We start from the raw sequence: 24,125 nt of genomic DNA, 5'->3' as shown, positions 1-24,125 counted from the left end.
ATGGGTAGGCACAGGGGATACAGGGAGGAGTAGGTCCTGTCTCTCTTGTGGCACTGTGTGGCCTGTGGAGTTCAGTGGATAACACTGAAGGTTTGTGCACTGTACCCATCTGTTGTCACCACCTGCTTGTTGAGACATTCGAGGATGCAGGCGGCACCAGCTTAGCAGTGGATACTGGGGCAGATTCGTCCTGCGGTTGCTGTTGGGGGAGTGTCCTAGGGATGAGATCTGTGATGGAGAGATGAGGAAGCAATAGTCATAAGTCCATGGTCCCTTTGCCTTGGGTGCAGGAAAACAATGGGTGAAGCTGGGAGATGGGAAAATCACCTTATGAGGCAATCAACCCACAGGCATGTCATATAGCACAGGAATCAAGGGTTAATATACAGCAGGGCAGCGAAGCATTTAAGCAATGTAAGCCCAGTGTCCTAGCCTCCTCTATGTGTGCCTGCATCCCGGGCCCATCCCAGGAAGTAACACTCCTGGTGACAAGGTAGCATTTCTCCACAGAACACTACAATAGCCAGCAGAGTTAGGGTTGCACAGTGCAACTCCTAGCTACAGCCTTGGGGTGCTGTAGTGTACAAGAAGGCCCAGTTGGGGAGGGGGGCAGGCATGTGGCGAAGCCTATGCCCATCTCCTAGGCTTTGTGGCCTCCAATTCGGCCACGCCCGACAGGATCATCCGGTGCGTGGTCTTTAGCATTGCTCCATAGATAATGGGGTGAGGAATTATTTGCCGGTAGACTTGGAGGCAATGTAGTCTCTGTCTGTTTCAGCAGCCCTGGGGCACTGGTGTGTATGCTCCAAGTATGGTCTGCAGGCTCAAACGCTGATCCTGCCGCCCTGCTTCACCTCATTTGTGGGCCTCATGCCATCCTCCTGTAGGGGCACAATTGAGCAGGTAGAGTGTGGCATACGGAACACAAGAGAACCTTGCAAAGGCCTCTGTCCCCAATAAGCTCACACAAAGGCAGCCATCTTCATTGGTGGTGCTGGTGCGCCCGGTGCTTAGTAAGTAAACTTACAACGGGACGAGTAGAGGTCGATGCACCTTTTGAATTGCATGGAGTATTCTCGCCATGCAGTGATCACTGAACCAATAATCAACATCAATAGATCTATATCACACACTTAAGAGACCACAAAGAAAACCATATTAATCAGAAATAACCATCACTCATGGAAAAGGTTAAAAAAAATTATTCTCTATTGATTACAATTCTAATCAATTGTTAAGTGTATCTTTATTAAGCGATTCTTATTAGTTCATCCAAAGAAAACACTTTTCTTAAAGGAGAACATGAGCAATAATGGAAATCGTAAGTCAGTGAATATCAGCAAGATTAGCATTAGCATGTGGGTTTTCATACGAAAACAATTTGATGAAAACATTAATTTGGAAAAATCCACCTAAGAGAGAATTTCTATAAAACAGCACAGTTGGTACCTAGAAGAAAAGGCACAAAATTTGTCAGTCACATTTTCATAGCTACCTATCCAGGATGGATCAACAACTAGTCAGTCTTCATCCCTAGGTCATCAGTGGTCAGCTACGGATCAGGCTCACAGAGTATAAGCCCAATTGTCAGCACCTCGGACAGCGTCTCCTGATGTCATCAACTTTCTCCTTGCAGTTCTGATTTCTCACCCCTTATCATTACTTTTTCTTAGGGTCTCTCAGTCCATCCCACTAATTACTAATTGGTCAGTCCGTCAGAAGTTATGACTCTAACCTATAGTTTTTGTTTACCAAATCTTCAATTTTGCATATGCTTTATGTCCCATAAAACTGATTGGTTCTTCTTACGATGAGAACATCATCTGGCTCTTCAGGTAACAACATTTTTGCATATGAGTCTCTAGTCAGTGCCTCTATTGTTCAAGTCCTGGGAAAGGACATTAAGCCTACACTACACCTAATTGTATCAAATTGTCTTCATCATCTCCTGTTCGTTGGTACATTTGCAGAATGTTCTAGCTGAGCGGCTTGAATTCTGAGTGGTTCAAGGTTGCCATCCTCGGTTACCAGTCCTGTGCAAGGCACTCAAATTCTTCATGTTCAGAGCAAGCAAGGCCCAGTGAAACCAGGCCCTTAGTCCGGCTAATTTAAGAATATGAATTAATAAAAAACATAGGTTATACAATTCGTTATGACATATTTTTTCTTATAGATTTTTTATTTTTTCTATTATTTAGCATCTGTAAGTACACATGGTGACCATTCGCTGAGGGCACATTTTCAAATGCGCACGTTATTTTCTAAATTAAATTTCTCAATGCATTTTTCTCATTAATAAAACACACAATAATCATTAGCAATTTCTTTAATTAACATATCTGCTCCATCCGTGGCCAGACCACGCTCTCAATATTTTGATGCTTACCATTATAAGTATAGGAGCACAATATTGTGGAATATCTTTGACGCAATATTTTTGTCAATGATATTTTTTACCACAATATTGTGTCAGTGATCCAAATCCTAGCAGCACTGTGCCACTGTGATTTGTAATGAACGTTACACCCAGAAACACTTTTGCAAGCTAGAGAAAAAAGGATATACATTTCTGTTAGAGGGAGATAGAGAGAGATTACAACGAGAGATGCAAGAGTGAGAGAGTATGAGAAAGAGAGAAAAAGAGAGATAGACAAGACAGTCAGTTTACTGAAAAAGAACAACGATTAAAGTGATTAATGTGCTGTGCGAATTATGGATTTCAGTCCTAACCATGACTTGGAATTTCAGTGTTTTGTGTTATTTAAATTACCAACCACAAGTTCATTTTATCTGCATTTCTAAGTGAATTTCTGAGGTTTTAAAAAATAAATTTGGGGATTATAACCAAAGAGAAACCATAATTTCACTTAAATCTTTATATATTTCAGTAATTATTTGGGTGTTTTCATGATTATACACCACTTGCACCAGTTTCCTACAGCCAACACCCTCTTTGTAGGTGGCTATTGGCCAAGGACATCTGTAGTGTTGTGAATATTTTTTTGTAGTTTTATTTCATTATTTGCAAATCCTGCAGCCTCAGGATTGTCCTGGGGACACAGGGACAGTTCAGGATTAACAAATTTAGCAAGCAGTTTGTCAAACTCACCATCAAAATAATTGTTTTGATATATATTTCAGTGCCAGGAGGTCCTTTTGAGACCTCCGCACATTGACCCGGGGGTTCAGGTTATGTTCACCCTGCCTCCTTATGGGCATTTTCTTTTTCTTTTTTCGGTTGATGCATGTTGTTGCTCTGTGATAGCTGGATAGCTAGCCAATCAAATGATGGCAAATCATAAATCTGCAATCAGATTTATGAACCCTCAATTGACTATAGGAGAGAAAGGTCCAATGGTGTGGCAATATATATATTTTTTATTTTTAATTGGATTTTCTAATCCACTATGAATTTGTGAATCCATGCAGGAATTTAACATTCCATAGAGTTCTAAAATTTGACTTCTTCAGGTCCGGATAGGAAACCTTTTTGACAACTAATTTCTTGAGAACTATTCAACAGTTTTTCACAAGCAAAGGCATATCCTTCTTTCAAGTATCCAAAAGGGTTGGGTGCAGGGCTTGTCCACTGACCAGTGACGTTATATTTGGCTATGATAGTTGGACCATACTTTGCATTAAAAAGCCCTAAAAATTCACTGAAAAAAGGTAAGAGGAATGGTGAAGGTCAGTGGATCCCAACAGATCTCTGTGATCTGATTGGCTGCCACCACTTCAATCAGGACTGAATCCTGAGTCCTAAAAAAAAATGAAAAAAGACATAAGGGTGCAGGGTAAGAATACCCTGACCCGCTAGGCCTGGTAAGGAGTCCCAGAGGAACCCCATCTAGGGCCGAAAAATTTTCTTTTTAAATTGTGCAATGTATTCACAGAGGATCCATGAATTCAATGCAAAATGTAAAAAGAAACGAGTGCAGTCTCCTGCACTTGTTTATTTTCAAGCCATCCCGGTGGACTAGGGTCTAGAGGTAAGAGCCGTTTATATTTTGAGGGAGGGCGGACGCATCCCCCCCATCCCTAAGCCAATTTCAGCCCTGTGGACCCCACTCCCGGGTCCTGCAACATTTTTAAGGGGGGACGGGGACAGGCAGTTCCTCTCCTTGGGCCGATTAGGCCTTGCATCCTTCAGGGCTAGCTGTATTTTCAATAGGGATGGGGGTCACATGGCCCCCTCTCTCCAAGCCTCTAACGGTCCAGGAACCTCTTTCCCTTTGGTTGTGAAACCTAATGAAAAAGGGAGGGGGCTGAGTGCCCCCCTACTTGAGCCATTCATTGCCGTAGGACCCCATCCCCCGGGGCCAGCTCAATTGCTATGTCCCGGGGGCCACAATGGGAGATAACGGTTTCCCTGTCTGCAGCGGTGCAGACAGGGGAACCTGTGTTTGCTCTCGCTTCGCAGAAGCATTTTCAAAATTCCTGCCAAGAGGGAGCAAACACCAAGTTTGCTCCCACCAGTCAGGTGCTTCAAAAATGCTCCCTCCTGCTGGTAGCGGACTTTACATCTGTTTCACTGCCCACAGTGATGCTTGCAGGGAAATAGGTTTAGATATTGCTCCTGCCCGGAGGTAGCAGCATATGTGACTGCTCCCTGCAACTTGGAGCAATGCTGCCTCCCGCTGGATGCAGAGAGACGACTAGGGCCACATAGGCCTTGGGGCTGCCCCTTCAGCCCCCAACTATGCTAGGTGCTCTGGGTGGACACCAGGGCACCCACTTTAAAAAGCATTGGGTGCTGTGAGTGATGACCCTTGGTTCAAAAGAGGCCAGTGGAGGGGCAGGGGTCTGTGTGCCCCCTCCCCCTAAAACATGTGCCAGAGCGTGGGGGATGGGATCTCCACTGCTGACATCATCCAATAGGGGGCCCGTGTGCCCCCTCCACTTAATTTTAATTTGTGACCCTAAGGGATTGGGTTCCCAGGGCCTATCAAGCCTCTGGGAGGGGTGTGTGGACCCTTCCCCTTTATTTTAAAAACAGCCTTGGGGGTGTGGTCCCCAGGGCCTTGCAAAGCTGCGGGCCCCCTCACTCCCTTAATTTTAATAGAGACCCTAGGGGATGGGGTTTCCAGGGCCTAACAAGTCTTGGGAGGGGGCCCACATGGCCACTCTCCCCTTTAATTTTAATAGTGGCCCTGGGGATTGGGCCCCCCAGGCCTAACAAGGCTTAGGGAGTGGAACTAAGTGACCCCCCTTGCCTTCAAAAAGCATAAAAGACCTGGGGAAGGGGGTCCAAATGGCCTAAGGTGACTTAGGGTGAGCGCTATGCACCCACTCCTCTTTAAAAAAAAGGCCTTTGCGAATGGAGTCCCCAAGGCTTTGCCCTGTGCCCAGCCCCTCGCTTCATGCTGCAGGAGGTCATGTGCGGTGTGGGGTTGGTTGCCTTTGGAGGTTTGGCCACAGGGCCAGTGGCTAACCCCCCACTGTGCATGGCCAAAGGCTATGCGCAGCATGGGGTTGGCTGAATGACTGGCCATGGGGCCTGGCTATAGGCCAGGCCATGTGGCCAGCACCCCGCCATGCATGACCAAAATCCCTGCGCAGCGTGGGGTTGGCTGCATGTGGGATGTTGGCTGCAGGGCCTGACTGCTGACCAACCCCTGCCGCACACTATGGTAAACCTTACTTTATGTTAAAAAAAAAAAAAAACTAGAAATTAATCAATATACTTCAAAAAAATACCATTACCAATTTTTTTTAAATAAGAAAAGGAGACAGGTGAGAGATATACAGCACAGGCCTCGTTGTAACCTTATCAACTACTACTCTCAGTTATCACTCAAGAGAGACTTCTCAAAGGATAGTCCTGTCTCTTGAAAATCACTGCTCTAATCACTAATCACCAAAGTAAGAAATCTAACCATGCAGGTTACTCTATTCCAAACCACAATACCACCATTCATCAACATGGAAAGAGGTTCAAATGCAGATGTCTGTTTTACACATACAACTACATCACACACCCAGTAGAGAAGTCTTAGTGGACAGGGCACTGTGTCACAAACCACTAGTAAAATAATGTAAAAAAATATATGGATAGTGCACCACTGCGCAAAGTCAGTAAAGTCCAGTAACTCAACGTTGTCTTTTAAAAATCTTCATTTTTTATTATTGCTTTTTCTTGAACAAACCTATTAACTTTTTTACTTTCATTGCCGACCGGGACAGACATGGCTGATCCCTTATGTTATGGGTAATAAATGGTTGGACATTTAATTCCAATAATATGGAAAGACAATCAATTTAAAGACCGTGCAAATATAAGCCCTGAAGAAGTCCTTTTGTGTAGGACGAAATGCGTTGGCTGATTGCTCGTTTGTTCAAGAAAAAGCAATAATAAAAAATGAAGATTTTTAAAAGGCAACGTTGTGTTACTGGACTTTACTGACTTTGCGCAGTGGTGCACTATCCATATCTTTTTGTATGTAATCCTTTCAGGATTGCCCCTGTGGTGGCAGGTGCTGTGATTTGTGCACAGGTATAGCCATAGATATTGGGCGACAATATAGTTCAGAGTTTTAATATTTATGGTAGTCCAAGACAGGTGCATTTGTAAGGTTTAACCCGCCACCAATTCAGTAGCAGTTCACTAGTAAAATAATTCTTGATCCCAGAGAAAGGTGTGAGCAGAGTGATCAGTCTATTGCAAATGTCTACTACACTGAGCCATGACCCTAGAGAAAGGTCTCAGTGAACAGATGAATTTATTGCAATCTAGTACTACTAGAGTCATTCATCACAAAGCAGAGAGGACTAAGGAAACTGGTCAGTATGTCATAAAACAGAACTATACTGAGCCATCACTATGGAGTGAAGTCTTAAAGAATAGCTTAGACTGTTGCAAAGCAGTACCATACGCATACATCAAGAGGAGGAATAAGTCAGTGCAGGGCTAGCTTTAGCGCTAGTTGTGCCTAGTGCAACAATCTTTTTGGGTAACTCTCACCCCCCACCTCCATGACATCCTCCTCGAATTCTCTCACTATCACTGGGCAAAAGTGCCCCTCATCGCTACACAGCTTCTCTCTCACATACATGTCACTTGTTTTATAACAGTGATAAAGTCTGACTTTATTATTAAGAATTTATATCTACCAAAACAAACCCTTTTTAACAACCTTCGGAATAGATAATGAAAGACTGGGGAAAAAACATAACGTTTTAACCTATTTTATGCAGTTTACAGGCAGCTCTTTGATGACAGTTTCTAACAGTCACTGTTCTATATTAGGATTGTATCTTATGAACTGCGGTAACAAAAGAATCTCTGTGACAAAAGAAGTAATCCACTCAGCTATCCACATAAAATACAGATCTGTGACCTGCATGGTACATGTTCTTTGCAGCAGGCATAGGAATCCTCTGTGCAACTTTATAGCAAGTCAAAACTGCCACTAGACAAAACTCCAATCTCTCTCTCTCTCTAGCAGTAACATTATTCACAAGAGTTATCTTCACATTTTTATTGTTGCCTGAAAGCTGGATGCACAAAGGAACTCTGCAGCAGGTGTTTCTAAATTGTTAAGTTATTACTAATCACAGCACCCCCCTCTGAGTTAGCGCTCCCCTCCCCACATTAGCACCCAGTGGGGCACCCTAAAGCCAGCCCTGTGTCAGTGTAGAGGCTAGTTCACTAATAAATAGTATACCCACTTTAGAAGCAGGATTGTACTTCAGATAATATATGTGAAAAATACTAAAGCCCATTAGTACTGCAGAAAGAGTATGATTTTAAGTTATACCATAGCTCAGTATATATTTTTCAGTGTGAAAAACTTTTACGAAACACTCACACTCACTGGATGATGTCATCAGTGATGTCATGTGTAATGTCCTCAGTGATGTCATCAGTAATGTCACTGTCCATGTTATGAATGATGTAATATGTGAGATCGTAAGCAGTGCATTGCGGGGGGCATACATTATATTTAGTGAAGGTAACTATAACTACTGAATTTCCATGGTTATGTATGCGTAAAATTTGAGCCTAACTATAATGTCCCTGTAATCTTTCTTTAAAAAAAAAATATATATATATATATGTGTGTGTGTGTATATATATATATATATATATATATACATATATATATATATATATAAAACTGTGTGGTCATCACTGCATAGTTCTAGTTAGGAACATGTTCCCATAGGAAAAGCATTTCTTAGTTTGCTAATAACCTTGTCACTGTTTGAAAAATCTTCACACAACTTTCCAAGCAAAATATTATTTTTCCTCAGCCCTTACCTGCAAAGTTTTGCGGTGATCTAACAAGCAGGGGCCAAGAAAAAGAGGGGGTTCTCAGACACAATTTCCCCATTCATTTTTACATAGGAAAATTAGACTCAGCTACAGCCCAACCAGCTCAACAGAATTACACCAAATTTGGCAGAAAGCAAAATCTTGGTCCAGGAAGCATGTTTTTTGTGAGTTGGTGTAATTACGTTAAGTAGTTTCAAAGAAATTAAACTTAAAAAATAGATATTTCATGCCTCACACCATTCGTGGATCCATTGTGGAGAATTGGCTGATCCAGCCTGTGGTCTGATTGTTTGTTTTAACTATTCGCCAAGTGCGAGATCCATTTGGTTAGCTGCAACCTGAGGAAAATGTTGTGGCTGCCATATTAGGGATTGGGAACTCGGTCCCAGAGTCCTTGAAAAAAATGAAAAAAATATATGGGGCAGAGTCATGGTAGCTTGACCTCCCTGTGTCATGTGGGACCCACCCTTGGTTCAAAGAGAAAACATTTTTTTGGCATTCAATGGATCTGAGGATTTGCCACAGCACTCAGTGCACCCCCTGTAGCATCATGGTGGATTCAAGGTTCCAGAGCAGTGTAAAAAAAAGCATAATAAAGGTGGGTGGCTGATTCCAAGGGCTGCTTCCAACTCCCGCACAGCTGAAGGCCTGCAGCAGAAGGAGAGCGCATATAGAGGGTTGGGTGCAGAGCCTTTATGTCGGGAAGTTGGACATCCACATGGATGTAGATGCAGGGCCTGGACACAGGCCAGTGCCTGCACCTAACATCATTCCGTACACCGCAGTAGACATCTTACTTTAAAAAAAAAATTAAAGAAATTTGCTGAAAAATAGTTAGTTATTTTTAAAAAACGTATAAATTCACTGAAAAAAACAAATGTTGAACAGACATTGTAGTTTGGTAAAATGTCAGTTAAAAGATACTGTTTAAAAGGAACAAACCTTTGAAATGCACCTATTATAGTTATCTCATGTAACTATAACTTGTGCCCTAATGAAACTGTAACTCGCGTCCTCACCATGCACTGCTGATTACCATACACACACACACACACATATATATATATATATATATATATATATATATATATATATATATATATATATATATATATATATATATATATAAAATGAAGAATGCTGTGTTGTAACCTCCACAAACACAGAAGCTCGCACTCTGGGATGTGCATTTAAAATACTTTTACTACACAAGCCTTTGTCACAGCTCCAAAACAATACTGTGCACCAATTACATTTAAAAAAGGTTTACAGAAGTATAGACATAGAAAGCATACTACCCATGTTTGTTCTTCAAAATGCAATAGTATCACAAACAATTTAAAATAAACAAAATGTGTATACAAACATAAATCAAGTGTTGGGCTGATGTGTCTTTCAGTAAGTATCATGAAAAAATTCAACACCCAATCGCATCCACTTTACTTTTGTATGAACCCAAAAGCACAAACCTTCAAAATGTTATCGGCATTGGTTTGATTTGGAGCTGTGATGAAGACCTGTGTGGTCAAAAGTGTTGCCAATAAAAGTCATTCAAATGCACATCCCACCTCAAATAATACCCACAATCCTTGTCAAAGTAAATTACAAAGTCACTGAATTAATCAGGACGCAAACCCCAAGTAGCTTTGGCACACAGCAGACAGGATTAACGTACAGACTTTGTATAAAGTGTTTATAAAGTATTAAACAGTAATAAATTCAAAACACAACACAAGAAAAATCCCATACTAATTTAGGAAAATAGAATAAACTTTAAGAAATAAAATGACATAAAAATGACAAAAATCTAAGTAGAACTTGGAGTTATATATTTTTAAAGCTTAAGGTTCAGAATATAGTCAACAACTTTCATCTGTTTGAACTTGATCGCGATATGGGGTAAGGTTTAAGGCTGACCACGATGGACCGCAGGTCAAATGCAAGGAGCAAGTTCTTTCCAGTTATATAGTTACTTTTGCACTCAGAAACATTTCAAAAAGTCTTAATCAGGGTAAGAAAGCAGGCTGCAGATGAATCAGGGCTCGTCGATGACATTTGGACTCGGTGAAGCCATCTACGAAGGTGTAAAAGCTTCAAGCAGGAAAAGACTAGGTTTTTCACTAAAACATCCCTCAATGTCAGCTCTCTATGCATATAAACGTTTCTGGATTTCTGATTTTCTCAGTGGGGCAAGGCTGCAGTCTGTGGTTGAAGAGAGCTCCATGTCAATGAGTAATGGTCATCAGTGGTTCCACTGAAGCAGATATGGCTCTACCTGGGAGACAATGAATCTTAGGGTTTTAAACCTCTCCATTTGTTCAAGATCTTTGATGATATGGTGGTTAGAGTTCTTACACTACATTGGCAGAGATGTGACAGTTGCTAGGTGGGAGGAGGGAGGATGCTTGACACAAGGGTATCTATCCATTGAATAGCTTTATTTCCAGTTTGGGGTTGGGCCAACACAATTCTTACAATATAATAAGCCATCTAAGATGGCAAGTGAGCTTTTGCTACAAATCCCGACTGCCCCAGAGTTCTTATGGCCACAACAGCCATTATGGATTTGAACAATTCTGCACATGCGGTATTATCCCATCTATATTAGGCATATCAAGTCTGATTTATGTGACCCAGATCCTGTGGTCCGGCAGGTGTGGGATGCAGAATTGAAGTCTCCCTTAATAGATGCTGATTAGGACTTAACAAGGGGGCACATGAATGTGGTTTCCAGTAATGCCAGATTTCATTTTACCCATTTTGACTTTCTCCACAACACGCATATGACCCCTATGCGGCTGCATAGAATTCATACAGACAGATCATCCGCTTGTTCCACATGCAGAGTGGAGGGAGCAGATATTCTTCAAATGACATGGAAGATTGTAATATGTAACATTGATTCTGTCTACCACTGCTTTGTCAATGTGGTAGTAGAAAGAAGTACCAGAGACCTGTGGGGGCAGTAGCAAGAAGTATCAGAAACCTGTCAGCGACCCTCTCCTGAAAAGTTATCTTTGAGTAACACAACTATATTACCACCATTGCCAGCATTGCATATTACAGTATTATCATCCATCTGGACTTTACCTGTTTGCATCCCTCAACTTTCTCAATTTCTTGACCTTAAAAGAAATAACCTCCTGAAAAGCATCTATAGAGTCAAAGAGTGGGTTGGGCGTAAATGTTGATGGTGGCTTGAAGCCACTAGGACACTTCAAATCAACGTCGACATCCAAATTAGTTAGGTTTAGAAAGGGATCCTTGAGAGAGATTTTGCTGTCTAGCTCATCCAGCATGTGCAAAATGTTAACATCACTTATCAGTAAATCACTGGATTTGGAGGCAAAAGAAGACCCCTGCACCACTTCTCTAAATATGGGTTTCAAAGCAAGCACTATTTAAAATTTCTATTTACAAATACATTTGCACAGATCTATACGACTCTGTGTACATTCAAAAACAGTTGTGGGGCAGAAAGACAGACCATATGACAGTGCCATAAGTTCATATTTTAGTCACAAGTCTGTTTGAGAGATTATGAACTGTATTTGTCCATCACTTTGCCTGTCTGTGGCCCCTTCTTTCTGTTCCAACGGGGTCCCCGGTCTCCTTTCTTTCCCCAATCTTCTCGCATCCTTTCCCTCTTCCTACCTACCACATACTTGAACAGTTGCATCTTCTTCCACCAACCATCCAGACACCTCTGCTCTGTAGGGGTCTTGTCACCAACATCCCATGCATAAACAGAACAAAGTCTAGAGGACAAGCGTTCTCTTACATCACCCCTAAAGGAAGAAACAACCTCCCTCTCCACACCAGAGCCTCCTCTTCTCTTCTTGAATTCCACAAGAAACAGAAGATCTGCCTTTTAATTAGCCAGTCTACCATAGGTAGGGTGAGGCACACACATCCTACTCAGCATCAGGATACCCTGGTAGGTATCCTACTTTACAAATATACATAACATAACCTGAAATACCCAAGAAATTTAATAAAATTATGCTTAAGTGTGTAAACTCCACCTCCTCCATTTCCCATGGTCTCATAGCATGAAATGCAGCCTCATGCCCATATTAATAACAACAAGGTGATGGATGGAATGCTTGAAATATTCACAGACTCTAGCAAATGTTAAGGACACAATATTGTCCACACTTTCTCGCCTTCTATGCCACTCTAGATGAAGTCCCATCCTTATGCCAACCAGTACCGGCCCTGCTTTGCATGGAGTAGTCTGAATCTTGGCAGTTTGTGATGGAGTGCTCCTACTGAAGCAAGATCAAGACTAATATGCATATGGTTGGGTCTAATCTTTGGTGGCATGGTGTGCAAATGAACAAAAGGTTGGATTGCTACCCTGAGCAATTACCAGCCGTTAGATTAGGTGGTCATTACGACCTCAGCGGTCTTTTCCGAAGACCGCCGAGGGACGCCGTACGGAAGACCGCCAGTGTTGGCAGCGCTCTGTCCTTTTACGGACGGAGAGCCGCCAACAGCCATACTGGCGGCAGGCGGGGAAGTGGCGGTAGCTCCACCTCCACCACCATGCCAACAGAACACCGCCCAGCGAATCACGTCCTGTGGGGGTGGGGGTTACCCCTATCAGTGCCAGGAAAGGGATTCCCTGGCACTGATAGAGCTTACCGCCATGGATTTCATGGCGGACCCAAACGGCATGAAATCCATGGCGGTAAGCCGGGTCAGGCGGGTTGTGATACCGCCGGCGGTATAGTGACGACCGCCGGGCTGGAGACCCAGGTCTCCAGCCCGGCGGGCGAAACGGTGAAGCGGCGGTTGGCCATGGCGGTAACCGCCATGGTCAAAATCTCATTTTTTAGACCGCCAGCCTGTTGGCGGTCTTACCGCCGCTTCACCGCCGTCCGCCAGGGTTAAAATGACCCCCTTAGTGTTCTTCCCATCACCTTTTGTGTGTTTGATGTAATGTCCTAAGTGGCCAAGTGCATTCCTAGACCTGGATACCTTGCTCACTATGCTACTGGAACCAACCTGCTGCCAACTGATAAGTCTCAATCAGGCTGAAACCAGTCTTGGGTTGCCTCTCATCTGGTTTGGAGAGGATTTTGCTTGACAGTTTGGGGCTGCATGGTTCCTTTTTGGAGCAGGTCCAGGACTGATTTACATATGTATAGATCTAGTGGTATGGTGGACAAAACACTGGTGTCTTGGAACACTACCCCAAGCGATTGTTGCCATTGATTAGACTCATTGCATGCTTCCTCCAGTCACCTTTTCTGTGTTTGATATTGTGCCCATTTTAGGCATAAGGACTCTAGAGTGCCAGAAAAATAGCTTAAAACAGTTCATGATGTGAACAACAGCCACTTGCATTCAATTCACTAATATTCTTCCCATGCTCCTGTGATAGGATTTTTAACTAAATGGAGTATTGAATACACAACGTAGTGTAATGGCATAATCTCAGTCATCGTTCCTAACAATCCTAATGTGAACTGCTAACATCTTGTGAGATTTTGCTGACATAAATTAAATTTCGCCTGTGCCTGTTTGTCACCACCTCACAAAAGGTACATGAGAAAAACACAATGCTGCATCACAGAATTCAGGTTAAAGTTATTTTCTGCATTGATGCAGTTATCTTGTTCAATGTAGTTTTACTGCTCAGATTTAACCTCTTGCTTCTTTGTTTTTGATTAAATAAAATTTTTGAACAAATGCACATGACAAATTGCCCTGGACTAAACCATATTTGAATATGTACAAACTGTAATGTGCTATTTGTTTCCATTATTGTCAGAGAGAGAAAATGCATTATCACCCCTTACTCCTATTAGTCATGGCTACAACCCACACGTAATAATGGTAATAAATAGTTTTTGCTTTCTGCTTATCTGTATTGATATGTACACTGGTTGTGATTTGAATTTGAGACATAATCAGTTGCTTATTTTCAATGGTTTTTATAGATAACATGCACTTGCACACATTATGAATAATTATTGCAATATTGCTTCCTTTGTATACTTGTATAATTAGCACTTAACTAGCCTGGATGAACTTGAAAATCTACACATTTTTAATTTTACTCCAACTAGTTACTTTGTAACGTAGTTTATAACTGAAAAAACAGTATTTAAACTGCGAAAGAAAAAAACGACTCCGTTCCACACTTTGTATATTCTGGATGTGATTGAAGGTTCGCTAAAGCTTAATAATTCAGTTTGTATTTACTGTGTTTCCTTTCAACAGAACCAACTGGGTCAAAGAATATTTGGACACTGCGCCATATCTGATCCTAATATTCAAGCAAGTTTACGGTTTGCTCCCACAGAACAAAAAGAAGACTCATTACTACAATGAGATCAGTGTTTCTATTGCATGTGGGATTCTGCTGGCCGCGCTACAGGTGTGTCTCCCTGTCGAGAGTACACATTACTCATATTTCACTCTTTTACTCAAATACACAATATTTATTACTCTTTTGGGGGCACAATACTTATTTCATTGGTTCTACTTTATGTTTTTGATAGTATGTCGAGGTAGTGTTTGGTGCAAGCACCTTTTGCCACCATATTTTGGAAGGTGGTTTCTGGAGATGTTAACATGTTATAAAGTGCTTGTGTATATTAGTTGTATGGCATTTTGTTGTGGTGTTATTTTTAGTTCTGCTCTGTCGTGTGCTGCATTATTTCAATGGGATGCTGTTGTGTTGTGTTGTACAGTTGTTGTTCTGTTGTGTTCAGTTTTCACTGTTTTGCATTGTTGTGCCTTTCTATGTCTTCTTTGTGGTGTTATTGTTATTTTGCTTCGTCTTATGTTATTGTCCTGTGTTCTGTGGTTTACTTTAAGGAGGTCAAAAATGCAGCTAACTTTCCAGCCAAAGGTAGCACATTCTTTTAAAGTCCCTATGACAAGCAACGAATTACCACTGTGTACGGTTCTCCAGCTCTTCCACTAATTTACACAGCAGTCAGTCCAAATCTTTTACAGAGACCGTGGATTACCTTTCCACTTGCTATGCTCATTTTATATGGTACAGCCCTTCGAGTGCTGAACTGCTGATACATTTTCTGAGAGAATAACTAACAATGATCCTGTTCTGGAGAGAGTTTTGGAGAGATGTGTCTGATGAGATTGAGATGCCCCCAGGAGATTGATGTACAGCTACCACTGCTGTATAAGCAATATTAATGAAAACAAGCAACTAGGAAACAGCAATAAACAAATGACAAGTGAAGATTGCTGGCTATAGATTTGTGTGTGTGCATTTGCGCATGCGTTCGGATGCATGTGTGCTTTAACCCAGCTCTCTTCATCCTTTGGCCTGGTGATGTGTCATTCACATTTTTCCTCCAATCATTACAGCATGAGGCAAAGGTCAGCACACTTCGGCCATTAGCTAACTTCACTGTGAGTGCTGGCAATCTTCTCTTTCAGAAGAAGCACAATCACACACAAAGTACTTCCTTTCAATTCCAGGGACCTCTGCAGCAATGCATATTTTTGTGACCCACATTTGTTTTCACATTTAGTCAATGCTGTTATTTTTTATAACATCAAGGATCAGCAGCTTCACCAACAATGAAGCTGTTTGAAGAACACGGCAAAAGAAAACTTGCATTGAAAAATCCAAGGGACTGGCACTCAATGGCAGACTCATCAGCTTTGTCAATACTTGTTTTACTTGAGATGCAAAAAGGACTACCATAATTTCGATTCATCACAAGATGAGAAGGCATTGATACTTCTATACATTTACAAAATAGTTGTTAGGGTTGAGTACCAGTTTAAACATTGCAAATGTGAATTGAAGAATGTTTAAACTTACCTCCTCAACATTTTATTCGTGGAGTTACAATATTATTTCCAATTGTGTGAAAAGGTAAATCTCCTAATATAGTTTTTGATTGTGCTAATTCTACTTGTGTGACATACAGGAAGCCAGACAGTCAATGTTAAGTTTATTTGAACATTTATAAAAGATTCAATAAACCAGTTTCATAATAAGATAAAAACAATCACAATGAAATGTATGACACAACATTCCAGATCCATGAATTATATTCAAAATGCAAAATAATTGTTCCACTGACACAACAATGCAAACCCTAGAGCAATGTAGAAACATTTAAACCAATTAAATAAAATAATTATTTCAAAAGGTAGTAAATGAGACAATGATTATTATTGTATAGAATCTAACATTTCCTAAAGTAAATGGAGGCTAAACAATAAATCACTTTTAATTTTTCCAGCACGTGGTTGGTCAGAGGATCAACAGTGGCACGTCATAATACAATCTCTTTAGAAACTGAAACATATAATTACATTAGTGAAATTACGGAAATTCCCAAACATTGTGTTAAGTGAAATTTGAAAAAGTTCTTAAGATTTTGCACTGCCCTATTTCACATCATCTCTGCTAGTGGAAGATAGTTTGTCATAGACAAAGTCACATCAGAAGATATTTTCTGCTTGAACAATTTACCTGCTTGAATCTCTTGCTTGCTTTTTATTTTTTTCCATAATGTACTTTCTCATGTCAAAAGAAGTCGTGCAAAATACTGTCAATCCACTGTAGGAAGCTGGCTCTGTATATACTATATCAAAAATTAGATATAATGTGCACAGAGTCTTAATAGAATTTATTCATACACTTCTTAAGTCTCCTAATATAGTTTTGGATTGTGCTTATTCTACTTGTGTTACATACAGGAAGCCAGCCAGTCAATGTTAAGGTTATTTGAACATTTATAAAAGATTCAATAAATCAGTTTCATAATAAGATAAAAACAATCACAATGAAATGTATCACACAATATTCCAGGTCCATGAATTATATTCAAAATGCAAACCCTAGAGCAGTGAATGTAGAAACATTTAAACTAATTAAATACAATAATTATCTCAAAAGGTAGTAAATGAGACAATGATTATTAACCTCTTCGCTGCGGGCGTCGGCCACTGGCCGACGCCCACACACCCTCCCTGGTGCGGGTCACGACCAGTGGCCGACACCAGGAAGGGTATCAATAAATCCTCGGGTGCGTCGCACCCGAGGATTTTTTTTTTTTAAACCCCCCCCCGGGAGACACGGAAGCTTCCGTGTCTCCCCCCGCCCCCCCACCCGCCCCTTTGTGACGTCAGCGCGCCTCGCGGCGCGCTGACGTTGCAAAGGTGTTTTCCCCATCAAAGCAGGAAGCAGCCTTGCGGCCGCTTCCTGCTTTGATGGGGAAAACGGCCTTTCCCACGTTCGGGAAGGCCTCGTAAGAAAGGGGAGACACTCCCCTTTCTTACGAGGCCTTCCTGAAAGTGTTTCCTGGCCCCCGGTCGCAGCTCAGCTGCGATCGGGGGCCAGGAAACACCACTAGACGCCAGGGATTTCACTTTGGGGGGGGCGGCCCCCTCGGAAAACGGGCCGCCCCCCCCGGGGGCATAATTAATAAAAAAAAAAAAAAGGTAGGTGCCCCCTGGGGGGGGGGGGGGGGGGGCCCGATCGCGCCCCCCCCCCAGGGGATTGTTTTTTTTTCTTAAAAATAAAAAATAAATAAAATGACAGGGGGTCGCCCGTGGGCAGGGTGACCCCCTGTGGGGGCAATTTTTTTTTATAGATGTTGTAGGGTTTCCCTGGGGGCCATTTTGGCCCCCAAGGAAACCATACAACAACTAAAAAAATAGATCTATATATAGATCTATATTTATATATCTATGTAGATAGATATATCTATGTACATAGATATATATATATATATAGAGGTAGATCTATATATACCAAAGAGATTTATAAAGTGTGCTACTCACCTGTGAGGGTCTCAAGGCGCTTGGGGGGGGGGCGGGGGGAGGGAAAGGGGCTGGGAGGTTCACTGTTCGAAAAGCCAGGTTTTGAGGCCCTTCCTGAAAAGAAGTAGGTTTTGGGTCTTGCGAAGGTGGGTTGTGAGGGCGTTCCAGGTTTTGGGTGCAAGGTAGGAGAAGGATCTGCCCCCGGTGGTGGTGTGTTTGATGCGGGGGACAGAGGCGAGAGAGAGGTCAGCTGAGCGGACGTTTCGTGGGGGGGTGTGGAAGGTGACTCTCGTTGAGGTAGTTGCCTGTGTTGTGGAGTGATTTGTGTGCGAGGATGAGGATCTTGAAGGTGATCCTTTTGTCAATGGGGAGCCAGTGGAGGGATTTGAGGTGTGGAGAGATGTGTTCGTGTCGGCGGAGGTCGAGGATGAGTCGTGCTGCTGAGTTCTAGATGCGTGTAGTTTGCGCTTGAGTTTTAGAGTGGTGCCGGCGTAGAGGGCGTTTCCGTAATCAAGCCTGCTGCTGATGTGTGCGTGAGTGACAGTTTTTCTGGTCTCTGTGGGGATCCATTTGAATGTTTTTCAGTATACGGAGTGTGTTGAAGCATGAGGAGGTGAGAGCGTTGATTTGTTGGGTCATCGAGAGGGAGGAGTCTAGGATGATGCTGAGGTTGCGTGCGTGGTTGTCGGGGGTGGGTGCAGGGCCTAGCGTGGTGGGCCACCATGAGGGGTCCCAGGTGTTTTTGTGTGGGCCAAAGAGGATTATTTCGGTTTTGCTTGAGTTGAGTTTCAGGTGATTGGCTGTCATATATATATCACTTTTGTCAATATGTGTGTGGTTTCCCTGGGGGGAAAAGGGTCCGACTTGTCTAGTGGCAGTTTTAGTGCCACAAAGAAGCGCAGAAGGTTTATATGCCTACTGCAAAGAGCAAATCTGTATTTTATGTAAATAGCTGAGTACATTAGCAAAGTCTATGGAGAGATGAAGGGCACTTTTGCTGGGTGGTAATGAGGGAATCCGAGGAGGAGGGAGTGGGAGCACCAATAATGATTGTTGGACTGGGTGCAGGAGGTGCTAAAGACTGTGACGAATGGTATGTGACAAGGTGTTTTTTGAGTGTCTTGAAAGTACGGGCTGATTGAGGGAAGAAGCGCAGGTAAGGTGGCCTCTACTGTTGCACGTATCTCACACACCATCGATTTTGTGACTGTCTACGTAGGCTAGTGTTTTAGAGCAACAGTTTAGCCAATAGCAGAGATGGCATCTTGATGGATGACTGCTGCCTGCACTCGGGTTATAGAGGACCGCTCTGACATAGGATCAGAGACTGAGACATCAGATACTGAGACAGCATCTGAGGGATAGGACAATGGCGCAGACTCTGGGAGTGATTTTTCAGTCAGAGGAGTCCCATTCGATAACTCCTCTTCCAGTACATTATGAGGGAGGTGATGAGGACAGTCCTGCTGTCCCTTCGCAAGCTGTTTGTGCAACTGGGTAATAGTGGGTTAGGCCAACCCAGAGAGCAGGTGAATGCGGCGGCAAGCAGAGAGAGAGTGCTCTCTTGGGAGCTCCCCAATTTAGTTCAGCCCCAAATTCCACCACCCAAATCATATTGTGGAGACATCAAAATTATCCATGGCAAAACAAACTGGTTTTGTAAGGCAGGCACCTGTGTTTTTGGTCCTGGATTCGGCGGCCATATAGAGAAACACACTAAACCCAAACATTTCTGGAAACTAGACATTCGGGGGAGTCCACAGAGGTGTGACTTGTGTGGCTTCCCCAAAGTTTTCTTACCCAGAATACCCTGCAAAGCTGAAATGTTGAAAAAAAACTCAATTTTTCTCGCATTTCTGTCACACAAACTACAGGAATATGCTGGGATCCACAATATTCCTACCACCCAGTGACTCCTCACCTGTCCTGATAAAAACACTACCCCACTTGAGTGCCTACACCTAGTGTCTGTGTCAGGAATGGATCACCCCAGGGTCAACAGCTGCCTCACGTAAGGACCAACATTGACCGTTGTGTGATCTATTCCTGTTGCAGGCACCAGGCCTAACCACACAAGTGAGGTATCATTTTTATCGGGAGGCTTGGGGGAACGCTGGGTGGAAGGAAATTTGTGGCTCCTCTCAGATTCCAGAACTTTCTGTCACCGAAATGTGAGGAAAACTTGTTTTTTTAGCCACTTTTTGAGGTTTGCAAAGGATTCTGGGTAACAGAACCTGGTCCGAGCCCCGCAAGTCACCCCTCCTTGGATTCCCCTAGGTCTCTAGTTTTCAGAAATGCACAGGTTTGGTAGGTTTCCCTAGGTGCCGGCTGAGCTAGAGGCCAAAATCTACAGGTAGGCACTTTGCAAAAAACAGCTCTGTTTTCTGTGATGTATCCACGTTGTGTTTTGGGGCATTTCCTGTCGCGGGCGCTAGGCCTACCCACACAAGTGAGGTATCATTTTTATCGGGAGACTTGGGGGGACGCTGGGTGGAAGGAAATTTGAGGCTCCTCTCAGATTCCAGAACTTTCTGTCACCGAAATGTGAGGAAAACTTGTTTTTTTAGCCACTTTTTGAGGTTTGCAAGGGATTCTGGGTAACAGAACCTGGTCAGAGCCCCGTGAGTCACCCCATCTTGGATTCCCCTAGGTCTCTAGTTTTCAAAAATGTACAGGTTTGGTAGGTTTCCCTAGGTGCCGGCTGAGCTAGAGGCCAAAATCTACAGGTAGGCACTTTGCAAAAAACAGCTCTGTTTTCTGTGATGTGTCCACGTTGTGTTTTGGGGTATTGCCTGTCGCGGCCGCTAGGCCTACCCACACAAGTGAGGTATCATTTTTATCGGGAGACTTGGGGGGACGCTGGGTGGAAGGAAATTTGAGGCTCCTCTCCGATTCCAGAACTTTCTGTCACCGAAATGTGAGGAAAACTTGTTTTTTTAGCCACTTTTTGAGGTTTGCAAAGGATTCTGGGTAACAGAACCTGGTCAGAGCCCCGCGAGACACCCCATCTTGGATTCCCATAGGTCTCTAGTTTTCAAAAATGTACAGGTTTGGTAGGTTTCCCTAGGTGCCGGCTGAGCTAGAGGCCAAAATCTACAGGTAGGCACTTTGCAAAAAACAGCTCTGTTTTCTGTGATGTGTCCACGTTGTGTTTTGGGGCATTTCCTGTCGCGGGCGCTAGGCCTACCCACACAAGTGAGGTATCATTTTTATCGGGAGACTTGGGGGGACGCTGGGTGGAAGGAAATTCGAGGCTCCTCTCAGATTCCAGAACTTTCTGTCACCGAAATGTGAGGAAAACTTGTTTTTTTAGCCACTTTTTGAGGTTTGCAAAGGATTCTGGGTAACAGAACCTGGTCAGAGCCCCGCGAGTCACCCCATCTTGGATTCCCCTAGGTCTCTAGTTTTCAAAAATGTACAGGTTTGGTAGGTTTCCCTAGGTGCCGGCTGAGCTAGAGGCCAAAATCTACAGGTAGGCACTTTGCAAAAAACAGCTCTGTTTTCTGTGATGTGTCCACGTTGTGTTTTGGGGCATTTCCTGTCGCGGGCGCTAGGCCTACCCACACAAATGAGGTATCATTTTTATCGGGAGACTTGGGGGGACGCTGGGTGGAAGGAAATTTGAGGCTCCTCTCCGATTCCAGAACTTTCTGTCACCGAAATGTGAGGAAAACTTGTTTTTTTAGCCACTTTTTGAGGTTTGCAAAGGATTCTGGGTAACAGAACCTGGTCTGAGCCCCGCGAGTCACCCCATCTTGGATTCCCCTAGGTCTCTAGTTTTCAAAAATGTACAGGTTTGGTAGGTTTCCCTAGGTGCCGGCTGAGCTAGAGGCCAAAATCTACAGGTAGGCACTTTGCAAAAAACAGCTCTGTTTTCTGTGATGTGTCCATGTTGTGTTTTGGGGCATTTCCTGTCGCGGCCGCTAGGCCTACCCACACAAGTGAGGTATCATTTTTATCGGGAGACTTGGGGGGACGCTGGGTGGAAGGAAATTTGAGGCTCCTCTCAGATTCCAGAACTTTCTGTCACCGAAATGTGAGGAAAACTTGTTTTTTTAGCCACTTTTTGAGGTTTGCAAAGGATTCTGGGTAACAGAACCTGGTCAGAGCCCCGCGAGTCACCCCATCTTGGATTCCCCTAGGTCTCTAGTTTTCAAAATTGTACAGGTTTGGTAGGTTTCCCTAGGTGCCGGCTGAGCTAGAGGCCAAAATCTACAGGTAGGCACTTTGCAAAAAACAGCTCTGTTTTCTGTGATGTGTCCACGTTGTGTTTTGGGGCATTTCCTGTCGCGGGCGCTAGGCCTACCCACACAAGTGAGGTATCATTTTTATCGGGAGACTTGTGGGGACGCTGGGTGGAAGGAAATTTGAGGCTCCTCTCCGATTCCAGAACTTTCTGTCACCGAAATGTGAGGAAAACTTGTTTTTTTTGCCACTTTTTGAGGTTTGCAAAGGATTCTGGGTAACAGAACCTGGTCAGAGCCCCGCGAGTCACCCCATCTTGGATTCCCCTAGGTCTCTAGTTTTCAAAAATGTACAGGTTTGGTAGGTTTCCCTAGGTGCCGGCTGAGCTAGAGGCCAAAATCTACAGGTAGGCACTTTGCAAAAAACAGCTCTGTTTTCTGTGATGTGTCCACGTTGTGTTTTGGGGCATTTCCTGTCGCGGGCGCTAGGCCTACCCACACAAGTGAGGTATCATTTTTATCGGGAGACTTGTGGGGACGCTGGGTGGAAGGAAATTTGAGGCTCCTCTCAGATTCCAGAACTTTCTGTCACCGAAATGTGAGGAAAACTTGTTTTTTTAGCCACTTTTTGAGGTTTGCAAAGGATTCTGGGTAACAGAACCTGGTCAGAGCCCCGCGAGTCACCCCATCTTGGATTCCCCTAGGTCTCTAGTTTTCAAAAATTTACAGGTTTGGTAGGTTTCCCTATGTGCCGGCTGAGCTAGAGGCCATAATCTACAGGTAGGCACTTTGCAAAAAAACAGCTCTGTTTTCTGTGATGTGTCCACGTTGTGTTTTGGGGCATTTCCTGTCGCGGGCGCTAGGCCTACCCACACAAGTGAGGTATCATTTTTATCGGGAGACTTGTGGGGACGCTGGGCGGAAGGAAATTTGAGGCTCCTCTCAGATTCCAGAACTTTCTGTCACCGAAATGTGAGGAAAACTTGTTTTTTTAGCCACTTTTTGAGGTTTGCAAAGGATTCTGGGTAACAGAACCTGGTCAGAGCCCCGCGAGTCACCCCATCTTGGATTCCCCTAGGTCTCTAGTTTTCACAAATGTACAGGTTTGGTAGGTTTCCCTATGTGCCGGCTGAGCTAGAGGCCATAATCTACAGGTAGGCACTTTGCAAAAAAACAGCTCTGTATTTTGTGAAAAAATGGGATGTGTCCACGTTGTGTTTTGGGGCATTTCCTGTCGCGGGCGCTAGGCCTACCCACACAAGTGAGGTATCATTTTTATCGGGAGACTTGGGGGAACATAGAATAGCAAAACAAGTGTTATTGCCCCTTATCTTTCTCTAAATTTTTTCCTTCCAAATATAAGAGAGTGTGTAAAAAAGACGTCTATTTGAGAAATGCCCTGCAATTCACATGCTAGTATGGGCACCTCGGAATTCAAAGATGTGCAAATAACCACTGCTCCTCAAAACCTTATCTTGATCCCATTTTGGAAATGCAAAGGTTTTCTTGATACCTCTTTTTCACTCCTCATATTTCAGCAAATTAATTGCTGTATACCCAGTATAGAATGAAAACCAACTGCAGGGTGCACCTCATTTATTGGCTCTGGGTACCTAGGGTTCTTGATGAACCTATAAACCCTTTATATCCCCGCAACCAGAAGAGTCCAGCAGTCAAAACGGTATATCGCTTTCAGAAATCTGACATCGCAGGAAAAAGTTACAGAGTAAAACATAAAGAAAAATGGCTGTTGTTTTCAGCTCAATTTCAATATTTTTTTATTTCAGCTGTTATTTTCTGTAGGAAAAGCTTGTAGGATCTACACAAATGACCCCTTGCTGAATTCAGAATTTTGTCTAGTTTTCAGAAATGTTTAGCTTTCCGGGATCCAGCATTGGTTTCAC

General features: G+C 43.2%; 1 protein-coding gene across 1 annotated transcript in view; it reads left to right on the top strand.

Annotated features, from left to right (window-relative positions):
* The window catches only part of IYD (iodotyrosine deiodinase), a 217,439-nt gene that overhangs the window by 180,000 nt on the left and 13,314 nt on the right, over positions 1 to 24,125 (top strand). The window contains exon 4 of the mRNA XM_069234296.1: positions 14,507 to 14,663. Coding sequence (XP_069090397.1) covers positions 14,507 to 14,663 — 157 coding nt within the window. The remainder of the gene's footprint in view (positions 1 to 14,506; positions 14,664 to 24,125) is intronic.

The sequence above is a fragment of the Pleurodeles waltl genome, chromosome 5 (genome assembly GCF_031143425.1).
Source record: "Pleurodeles waltl isolate 20211129_DDA chromosome 5, aPleWal1.hap1.20221129, whole genome shotgun sequence".
Taxonomy (NCBI): Eukaryota; Metazoa; Chordata; class Amphibia; order Caudata; family Salamandridae; genus Pleurodeles; species Pleurodeles waltl.
Note: the sequence above shows the minus strand (reverse complement) of the source record. Positions and strands in the feature narration are given on the sequence as shown.